At 55.2% G+C, this 10,665-nt stretch overlaps 1 protein-coding gene across 1 annotated transcript; it reads right to left on the reverse strand.

Moving 5' to 3' along the window:
• Positions 1 to 3,885: 3,885 nt before the first annotated feature.
• On the reverse strand, positions 3,886 to 8,913 carry Pck1 (phosphoenolpyruvate carboxykinase 1). The gene is made up of 10 exons (XM_026406798.2): positions 8,787 to 8,913; positions 8,366 to 8,630; positions 7,828 to 8,009; positions 7,217 to 7,420; positions 6,938 to 7,125; positions 6,473 to 6,635; positions 5,827 to 6,051; positions 5,612 to 5,743; positions 5,143 to 5,238; positions 3,886 to 4,940 (listed from the first exon to the last, which is right to left on the reverse strand). The coding sequence occupies exons 2-10, from the start codon at positions 8,587 to 8,589 to the stop codon at positions 4,486 to 4,488; spliced, it is 1,869 nt and encodes a 622-aa protein (XP_026262583.2). The 5' UTR covers positions 8,590 to 8,630; positions 8,787 to 8,913; the 3' UTR covers positions 3,886 to 4,485.
• Between the last annotated feature and the right edge of the window lie 1,752 nt (positions 8,914 to 10,665).

The raw sequence follows: 10,665 nt of genomic DNA on the forward strand, positions 1-10,665 counted from the left end.
AAAGCCAAGTGACTCTCCCCTTCTGGGAAGGAAAGACTTCTGAGAAGCAGGACAGAGCACTTGTGCAGCCAGGGAAGCTGAGGCTCAGGGACAGGCAAGGCGCCCAGAGCACTTTAGGAGTCTCAGGCTGCAGTGAGTTCCTCCATCACTGGACTCTGCTACCAGGGACGGGGAGGAGGAAATGGGACCCTGGCGCCACTGATGGACCCCGAGTCCAGGACCCTGCCCTGTGCCTAGACCTTTCCTCCTGCTGTGATGTGAGCCAGACCCTCCCCTCTGATGCCCGTGCCAACCTAGGGGGGCTTCCTGGCGGCTGGCGGGGCTGGGTGAGCTTCCCGCTCTCCTGACTCCAGAGTTCTTCCCTCTGTCGAGCACCCATCTGGGGTCACAGCCATGGCTCAAGATCAATGCCATCAGGATGGAGATGGAGGCTCCTGAGGGTCCCAGCTCTGCCACCTGCTGGTCAAGTGGCTTTTGCAGCCTCCGTCTCCTACAGCCTCAGTTTCCCCTCTGGTCATCGATGAGGTGACGTGGGCAGCGCTCGGGATCCAGGAGGCTCCCTGGCCTGGCAGTAAAGTGGCGGTGGACCTGAATGAAGAAGTCTGTGCCCCTCGGTTCTCTGCTGCGCCTGCTTCTTCCTTCCTCCCTCCCTCCCTGCTTCACACGGCCCTGGAAGGACACTGGTTTCTAATAAGTGAACTTTTGTTGTTGTTGTATTTTTTTTCCTCTTTTTTTTTTTTTAGCAATTTTATGGAGCAATAATTCACATTCCATAAAACTTGCCCATTTAAAAATGCATAATTCAATGACTTTTAATAAATTCACAGGATTGTGGAAACTTCACTACGATCTAACTTTAGGGCATTTCCATCACCCCCAAATAAACCCTGTCCCCGTTAGCATCCCTCCCTCCCAGTTTCTCCCCAGCCCCTGGCAACCTCTGACCTGCCTTCGGTCCCAGCTGGGGACATTTCCCATGAACAGGGCACATGGCACCTGTGCCCTCTGTGCCCTCTGTGCCCAGCTTCTTCACTTGGGACTGGACTTGGGCGGCTACGTTAGCAAGGGGTGGGGTGGGGGTGGTTCTGGGTGTTGATTGGCAGTTCTGATGCAGTTTTCTTAAAGCAAATGTCTAAATAAAGAGATAAAAGCAGGCGTCTCTCAGCCTACCCCTCCTCTCCCCCTCACCTGGGTTCATCACCTGCTCAAGTCGCCCCTGTCTGTGGGAGGTGGGGCGTGCATGGGACATTTGGAAACTGCTAAATCCTGCCTGAGGGTCTGGATGCCCCCCCACCCGCCGCTGGTCCTCTGAGTAGGTGGCCTCTTCTGCTCCCTCCACACTTCAACACCCCTTGCATTTTCCTCCGCCCTCCCTGTCTGTTCTCAAAGTTGCCCATGGAAAGCCAGGCCCCAGCGCAGCCTGTGAAGAGCAGCCGGTCCCTCCAGTCAGGGAGCTCGCAGGGACAGCTGTGGGCTCAGTTCTTCTCCCCCCATCGTTTTGTCCGGAAGCAGCATCTACCACGAGTTTAATTATGCAATTAAAGTCATTTTCCTGGGCTGAACAAATATTTACAGCATATTTTGCTGTAAATTGCCTCGCCTGGAGAAGAGTCCTGCCATTCCGCCTGGCAAAGGCGCACGCGTCTGCATATCCCATTACCCAGGGGCTCCCAGCCCAGACGGTCTGCGGCGTGGGCCGCGCACCCCCAGGAAGCAGCCTCAACCCACAGACGCTGGCAGGTGTCCGCGAGGCAAACGCGTTCCTGGCCCCACTCCGGTGCTACTGTGGACCGAATGACGTCCGCCACTCCTCTGCGGCGGCCCTAAGTCCCAGCTCTGAGCCTCAGAGAAACCTCTGAGCTTTGTCCTGCTGCAGAGAGGCCCAGATGGCCGAGAGAACATGGCGGGCGGCGAGGGCTCTGCTGTAATCATGGGCCCCACATGGGCTGTGCGCTGGCGGCTCTTCCTGTAATCCAGGTGACCGTCCTAGGGGGGCCTCCACAAGAGCCTCTCCCCAGGTCCCCACTGTGCTGAGCTCCTGTGCCAACATGAGCAGGAAAAAAACCCAGGACCGTGGCAAAATCACTCTGCTCCACTTGAAAACAAGTTTCTGTCCCAAGTCCCCGGGCTCCCCATGGACGAGACCTGATGGCTGTCCAGGGAGGTTGAGCCAGGGTCTTCTCAGTGTAGGGCACGCCCCTGGCCCTGCCAAGCTGCCTGGTTTGCCGCAGAGTCCTGGGGGGCACTTGTAGGGCACAGGGGAGGGCTGTTGGGGCCACCTAGGGACGACTCCCGAGCAGGGTGGGAGGCCCTAGCTTCCTGGTTATTGAAACTAGAAATCTCAGCCTAAAAACCAGGACCTGGAGACACATGGAGGGCTCAGAGGTGTGCTTAGGGAAACTGAGTCAGCGGCCAATGACAAGGGGTAAGTGGCAAGTCCTTTGTGTCCCCAAATCTCTTATTGTGTCTGAGTCACCTCCTAAGCTGCCCCCGACGTCCAGGGCCTGGTGGCAATATGGTCACCCTGGAGGCCAGGCAGGCCATGCTGTGTAGAAGCACTAGCAGTTCGGGATCGGCCAGCTTTGCCCCCAGAGCCAGTGGAGACGGCCGAGGGGCCAGGATAGGATGCCAGGGCAGGGCACGCACTGCAACAAACTGCACCTGTTTTTCAGGGCTCAAGAAATGGGCCCAAAGGCCCCCAGGGGGTGGCTGTGGGGCCTGGTGCCCACTCCGGCCAGCCTCGGGCCAGCCGCCTCCTCTTCTCTCTCCTTCACACATTCGGTGTTGGAGTCGGAGAGCACGTCCAGAGAGAGTTCCGGAAGCGGGATGAGGGATGGAGTCTGCAGCCACTGATCCAAATTAGCACCGCAGAGAGCATTTCATTCCATTAAGTGGTTTTTCCCCATCACTGGTTTTGGTCTTACAAAGTGCCAATTTATCTGAGGAGCCAGATCCAGTCAAGCATCCCTTAAAGGGGCAGGACTGTGTCCAGCCCTGGAGGACCCCTCTGGATCTGTTTCCCCACCTGCAAACCTGGGGTGATCTCGGCTTCGCTGTCCAAGTGGAGCCTTTGGGATGACCACCAGGAAGGAGCACGTTGGGGGGGCGGACCTGAGAACAGGCCTGGGGTGTGGTGCAGGGTGAAGGCAGAACCCTGCCCACCCCAGAGGGAAGAACAGCCAAGGGGAGTAGTGTTTATCTGCAGACAAATGCGATATAAAGTTTATGGTTTGTTTGGAGTGTTCTGGAACAGCCAATAAACCCCAGGAGCAGAGGAGACCAGGCCAGGTCTCCAGGCCCACCTGGGGCCAACCCATGCCACCTCCCTTCTCAGGCAGCCCAGTGTGCAGCCACAGTCCACAGTATGCAGAAGGAGCTTAACCAGTGCTCTCAAAGCAGAGCTCTCCTTGGCCTTTCCTTCTGAAAGGCATTTCTCTTCCACGGATGACACAGTGGGAAAGTATTGCTTAAAAAAAAAAAAGAGTCAAAAGAAAAGAGGCTTTGAAATTGTCCACAATGCCATTCTTAGGGACAGCTGAGTCCCCAGACCAAATTTTTTTTTTTCAAAAAGTTCACATTAAACACTTCAAGTACAGCCCTGAAGCAGCACTGCTATTCCTAGCCATAGGGCGCCAACTAGTGGCGCCAGCAGATCCTGCAAGCAAAGCACAGCCTCGTTCCCATCCTCTATGCTCCCTCCTCCCACCACCTCCTCCCTGGTCTCCTCCCTGGTCTCCTCCTGGTCTGCAGTTCACCTGCTTCTCAAAGTGGTTCTGTGCGCCCCCACCTTCCTGGGCATGGAGGTGAGATTGATTAAGAAGGATTCAATCGGAGCTCTCTCTTTGGATGGTTTAGGTGAGAGAAACCAAGCAAGTCGAATCCATCTTTCCTATAAAAGTTTATTGTGTAATCTTTTCCGAGAAGTGGTAAGGGTGCTGATTACAATTACATAAAGGTAAGGAACAACAGTATACAAAAATAATTTAGACACACACATTAGTAACAAAGCAACATTTCTTTCCACTAACAACTAGGAGGTAATCTTGCCTGAGATTTTTCGAAAGGTATTAAATATGTTTTAGATAACAGTACAAATACACAATGCACAAATACACAATGCTCACACACACACATGTACACATATATACAGCTCAAGTGTTTTCTACTGTGCATTCCAGCTAACTGGTATAGCTAACGTGGAAAAACTTAACAACTAGATGCCCAGGTGACCTTAAAGTTGAACAAAACATGCATCGGATGCAATTTTTGGAGACTTGCTAAGATTTCTCCCCCAATCTCCCTGATTCCTAGCCTGGTCTCTGTGTTTTTCATCTGAACAATTAAATGTGCCTTTCTGATCTGCTCAACAGTGTGCTCATTGTGCTGTGGCTGGTGCCGATTTGGGAAGACTCGCTTTCTCTTGCCCTGAGTGCATCCTATGGAATGGAAAGGGAAGGTTCTAAAGCTAAAGCCCTTAGCTTCTGATTACATCTGGCTTATTCGTTGTTTTAGTGCAAGGACCTGTCTGGTGATCTCGGAGGGGAGGTCAGCATTGACTTGGTCTTCCAAGTATCTCTCGATGTCTTCCACTTCCTCCTCCCAGAACTCCTTGGAGATGTCGAAGAGCTCCTCCAGGTCGATGTCCCCCAGGCCTTGCAGGTTCAGGGCATCCTTCTTGGGGATGTAGCCGATGGGTGTGAGCTGGGCGCTGTCTTCCCCATTGATCCGGTTGAACATCCACTCGAGCACCCTGGAGTTCTCCCCAAAGCCTGGCCAGAGGAACTTGCCTTCCTTGTTCTTCCGGAACCAGTTAACGTGGAAGATCTTGGGCAACTTGGCTGCTGGGCGCTGGGCCATGCTCAGCCAGTGATCCAGGTATTTGCCAAAGTTGTAGCCAAAAAAGGGCCTCATGGCAAAAGGGTCGTGCATGATTACTTTGCCTATTAAAGAGAGGGGTCCTTTGGTAAGTGATGTGTCCAAAGGCTTAACAGGGACTGTCATTTACTGTGGATAGAGCATGCCTACTTCCCTCTCTTCCTGCCCCCGTCTTTCTCTCCACAAACAGACACAGAGGGGGGCAAAGGGGGGCTGCCCAGAGCGCTAATCACCCTCCCTGTGGTTTCAAGTCCTGACTTTGTTTACCTTTGTGCTCTGCTGCCGCCGTGGCCTCTGATCGCATGGCAGCGCCCACGAGCACACCATGCTGCCAGCTGAGGGCTTCGTAGACCAGAGGGACACCTTGAGAAGGACAGAAAACTCCTTCAAGCCTGTGACATTCAGACTCTAAGACCAGCGAGGTCATCGCACACAGGAAATGACTTGGCAAAACGGCGTCTTTTTAGTTGAGCAGCTATAGAGAAAACTGCTAAGGCACCGCTGTACCAACTGGGGCCACAAAGGAGTCAGTAAACTCCAATCCAGCCACCTTAGGTCACAGATCCAGGAAGCCAACGAGTTGGCTCTACCTTGGAGCTTGCAAGTTTTTCTGGATTGGGGGAAAGAAAGCCCCAGCTCATTGGCACCCTCTGACAAGGTCATGGAAAAGGAGAGATTCCAACTGTGCTTCAGTTCCCAAAACCCCGTGCCCCCGCCTGAGCAGGGGAGAGCTCACCTGCAGGTCTGCGGCCTCCAAAGATGATGCCCTCGATGGGCACGCCTTCCGGAGACTCCCAGGCAGCGTCGATGATGGGGCACTGGTTGGCAGGGGTGCAGAACCTCGAGTTGGGATGGGCACAAGGTTCCCCTACAAAAAGAGAGAGGCCCTTTAGCAACCAGCCCAAACAGGCACCTGCAGCCCAGAGCGCACAGCCTCCGGAGGGGGCTCACCATCCTGCGGGCTCCACTGCTTGTTCTTCCAGGAGGTGATGGTGACTCCCGCGGCCAACGGCTCATCAATGCCTTCCCAGTAAACGCCCCCGTCACTGGTCTCGGCCACGTTGGTAAAGATGGTGTTCTTCTGGATGGTCTTGATGGCATTGGGGTTTGTCTTCACGGAGGTGCCAGGAGCAACACCAAAAAAACCATTTTCTGGGTTGATAGCCCTTAAGTTACCTGCACAGGTCCAACCGGAAAAGCGGTGGTAAATCCCAAGCCGGGGGCAGCCTGGCATCTGCCCGCTGGTTTCCGTTCCAAGCTCCCCCACCCCTTTCCCTCCCTAGACTACATGCCTGTTCTCATCGGGCATCTCTGAGACTGTGCATCTCTGAGACCCTCACAACTCTTTGTTCCTCTTCCATCTTCCACCCACTTATCTTAATGAATGTTTGTATATAAGCCATCAGCCATCCACGGCCTGTTTGACCCGGATGGTTAAAGGATGCTGGGCTGGCAGAGGACAGAGTTCTGAGGTTTCGCAGACTCTGAACTAACTGAACGACACACCCAACGCTGGATTTGGGAGAGCTGGCCGTGTTCGAGGTCGATAACCCACAGGAGTCCACTTTTTATCACCGGTGGGGCCCAAGACAGTCACCTTGGTTGTCAAACTTCATCCAGGCGATGTCGTCGCCCACACACTCTATCTTCCACCCCGGGAGGGAGGGGTTCATCATGGCCAGGTTGGTCTTCCCACAGGCACTGGGGAAAGCTGCCGCCAGGTACTTCTTCTCCCCCGCAGGGTTGGTTATGCCCAAGATCTGCAGGAGACAAGGTCATTCACTGAGGTCTCTGTTCTTTACTACCCTGAGGTCTAGGGATGTGCCTAGAAGTTCCCAAGGGTAGACCCTCAAGATCTATCTCTGTTCAAAAGAACGAAGTCCGCAGGATCTCCATGGTGGCCATTGTGCCCAAGGTCCTTCAGAAGGGACATAGACTGTGGAGTTCATAATTACTTAAGAAGTTTCCCTGTCTATGAATCTCCCACGCAGACAGGAAATTGAATGGACTTGCGTCTGCCACCCCAGGCCTCCCAACACAGCCAGGGGACGTCCCCACCTACCAGCATGTGCTCTGCCAGCCAGCCTTCCTCCTTGGCCAGCCGGCTGGCTATCCTGAGAGCAAAGCACTTCTTCCCCAGCAGCGAGTTCCCGCCGTACCCACTCCCGAAGGAGACGATCTCTCTGCGGTCCGGCAGGTGGGCGATGAGCGTCAGCTCTGGGTTGCAGGCCCAGTTGTTGACCAGAGGCTCTGTAACAGGCGCAGCCGCGTCAGCGTGTGAACATGCGGAGCGCAGGGGCTTACTTTTTATCAACTCTCGATTCTGAAGTGGCATGCTTACTTTTGAGAGGCAGGGGGCACCCCACGGAATGGAGACACTTGATGAACTCCCCGTCGCCCAGGGCCTCAAGGACAGGCGTGCCCATCCGCGTCATGATCCGCATGCTGGCCACCACGTAGGGCGAGTCCGTCAGCTGGATGCCGATCTTGGTCAGCGGGGAGCCCAGTGGCCCCATGCTGAATGGAATGACGTACAGGGTCCGACCTGGGGAGGGGCCAGTGGGGACGGTGAGCCGTGACCTTGGCCTGCAGACACAGCTGGCATCATTTTCCGCAGGGATCCTTGCTATGGCCTCCCACCATCGATATCACCCTCATGGCCGCCAGCCCCAAGGTTTAGCAAAGTCCACCACCGCAAAGTGGACAAAAATGCCCAAATCCATGTTCTCCCGGGCTACGATTAGGCTCTGCCAGGCTGCGTGAAATCCACACGTGTGGAACCCTGTAGGGCTCACGCAAGACGTCTGAGAACAGAACGGGGCGCGTGTCACACAGAGTGGGAGACACTGAGGCCGGGGGCAGGGCTCCCTTGCTGTCAGGATCACCATCAGGGCAGGTGTCATGAGGACAGGCGTGCTGTCAATCTGCCCTGTCGGGAGAATGGCTGCTCACCTTTCATGCACCCTGGGAACCTGGCGTTGAAGGCTTTCTCAAAGTCCTCTTCTGACATCCAGCGACCCAGCTGGCTGAGGCCAGTTTTGGGAATGGGCACCGTGTCTCTTTGCTCCTGGGTGATGATGACTGTCTTGCTTTCAATCCTGGCCACATCCCTGGGGTCAGTGAGAGCCAACCAGCTGCAAAAGTCCCAGGGTCCCCTTCAGTCAGGAACAGACCCATCTCGCATTGTCACATTTCTCCCACACCCAACAGGACACGGAGCACACTGGCACATTGTAGAAGTGCAGTGGCCAAGCCAGCCGGCACCTTGTCAGGACATGTTGACTAGGCCACTAGCTAGGGGCGGGGACTGTCTTTCATCGTGATCCGGAATCTAGGCGGCAGAGAGCATTGGCCTGCCCAGCTCAATTAGGGCCTCGGTGGCTCCACCAGTCATGCTGTCTCGAAGGTTCTGACCATTTATTAAGGTTCTAAAGCCTCTGCAGCCACTGATGCCAAGGAGAGGGCGGGGTGGGCCACAGGGGGGGCTCACCAGTTGTCGTATTTGCTCAGCTTCCTGATGACGCCCTCCTCCTGCATGCGGCCCAGCAGCCGTCCGTTCTCCTCCTCGGAGCCATCGCAGATGTGGATGTGCTCCGGCTGGCACAGCTTGGCGCTGCTCTCCACGAATTCCCTCACCGCCTGGGGCAGGCTGTCCAGGTTGCCCTGGATGACTTTGGCTGAGAAGTCCAGGCCGTTGTGCAGCTGAGGAGGCATTTCTGCAGAGCTGTGGTCAGGGGCACAAATGCCAGGGTCACCTGAAACAGAAAACAGCCTTCCTGGTCAAGAGGACCAGGAACATCTGAGGGACAGCGTGTGGGTTGCACATGGCCAGAGAGCCATGGCCCCCAGGGAAACTGAGTGAGCGTTGTTGCTGGAGTTTTTAGCCAGGTACAGAAGAAAGCTCGACCCACCTGCCTTCCTTTTGGGTGGTCTCCCGTCAGATCCAGGGAGGCTGGCCGTGTTCTTCCCGCCGGAGACTGTGAGTTCCCAGTGGGAAGGCGGTGCTTGGCGGTGGGGCCTCCTGCCTTAAATACCGTGGAGGACGGCCCTGCCCCTCTGATACACCCAGGGAGGCTCGCCTGTGACGTCGGGGGCAGGTCTTTGGATCAGCGCCACGGTCAGGGATGTTTTGGTCCAAGTCACCACAATAAATCCAGGGAGATAATCATTGAGCAGTTGTTAATGAGTGTTGGGAGGCCTCGGGCCGCGACCAGCCACAGTGAGTCCTTACACAACTTCTGATCGACTAAACTTTGACCCTGTTCACTGCTGATGCAAAACATACCCACCCTTTCTTTGACAGGCAGGTGGGGTCAAGGACAAGGCTGGCCCGGGAAACTCCTGGACCTCAAATGTTGTTGGCAGCACATTTTGTGTGCCAACAGTCACCGGTTGACAAGACACTACAGCTGTGAGATGTCAACCCCACAGCCAAAGCTCATGAGAAAAACACCCTGTGGCCAGTGTGCAACTCCTTGGCAAAGATCTGCACCTCTGAGATGATTGGGTGCTGATGACCTTATTGAGTGCGTGCTATATACCCTTGCCACCCCCAAATAGGAAGTCCAGGAGGGCCGGGTTCCTTCTTATTTGCTCATGTTTGTATCAACAGCACCTGGCATATAGTAGGCACCGAATACCTACACATCAAACCCTATTCTTGGTGCTTTACATCAACTCATTACCACCAGCCAAGGTGCCACTTGGAACAATCCTACGTACTGACAAGGACACTGAAGGAGAGAGGTCCAGTAGACTGGCAGGAGGCAGGGAGGCTATGAACACAAGCAAGCTAGGCTCCAGCATGTCACTCTGCATGAGGAATCCTTACCTCTTCTGGAACCTTCCATATATTCCCCCAAGAAGTGCTGGGCTAGGCATGGTCACTCCGGCAGCCTAGCAGGCACATTTCACTTCCCTTGCAAGTCTGAGTCTTGGGCGTGGAGGGGGCTTGGTGGTTTTGCTGGACTACACTTAAGCAATGAGACCTTTATAACAGTTGCAAAGAATTTGCTTTGCAAGCTATCAGAATCTCAGCGCAATTTAGTGCATCTCAAGGCTGTTTGCTGGGTTTCAAGAGCACTGGGTGAGAAGTCAGGAGCGGGGACCAGCTCCCAGGCCTGACTCCTCTAGGCAGACAGGGGTTCCACGGGAGCCCCCTACCTTAGGTGTGGCAGGGTGAAGACTGGGCTCACCCCCATGGGGTGTGGTGTGACTCAGGCCTGTAAAGAGCCTCGGCAAATTCAAGGCCCTGGGAATGGCCAGCTGGACCTATAGCCTTAATGAGCCGATCCCAAGGGCGTGGCCCACAGCCCAGCAAACGGTCGACCCACATCTCCACTCCCACCAAAATCATCAACCTGCGGCTGGGTTTCGCTTCTTCAGGTTTGGGGCGGGGGGGGGGGGGCTTTCGGTGCAAACACGGCATGGAGTGACTTGTTGGCGTGAGGTTACTTCACCTCCGGTTCACTGGCATTCATTACCAGAGGTGCCATCGGCCACAGGGAACGCTGCTGTGTCTACGCCCAACAGGAAGTCACGCTTGGCTGCACGGGGCCCTTCCTTAGCACCGCACCTGGGATCAGGCATTCCAGTGCACAGCCTCGGGTGGCGCGTGCCGGCAGGTGGGTGCACGCGGTTCACCCCACTGACTTGGTGCGCTCCCATTTTGTGGATGGGACTGTAATGGGCTGGTTCCCTGGAAGACCTCAGAGATGGAAAATCAAAACAGAAAAGCAGAGCCTGGAGTTTGGAACGTTCCCCACAAATCCCAGGTGTTTGTTGTGAGTC

Source organism: Urocitellus parryii, chromosome 6 (assembly GCF_045843805.1).
Source record: "Urocitellus parryii isolate mUroPar1 chromosome 6, mUroPar1.hap1, whole genome shotgun sequence".
Classification (NCBI taxonomy): domain Eukaryota; kingdom Metazoa; phylum Chordata; class Mammalia; order Rodentia; family Sciuridae; genus Urocitellus; species Urocitellus parryii.

Coding starts and splice junctions, on each gene's coding strand:
- Pck1 (XM_026406798.2), bottom strand. CDS start 8,589: ATGCCTCCTCAGCTGCACAACGGCCTGGACTTCTCAGCCAAAGTCATC. Junction 7,421..7,827: donor GTTCCCAGGGTGCATGAAAG/GTGAGCAGCCAT, acceptor GCCCCTCCCCAG/GTCGGACCCTGTACGTCATT. Junction 5,744..5,826: donor GCAGTGGAGCCCGCAGGATG/GTGAGCCCCCTC, acceptor CTCTTTTTGTAG/GGGAACCTTGTGCCCATCCC.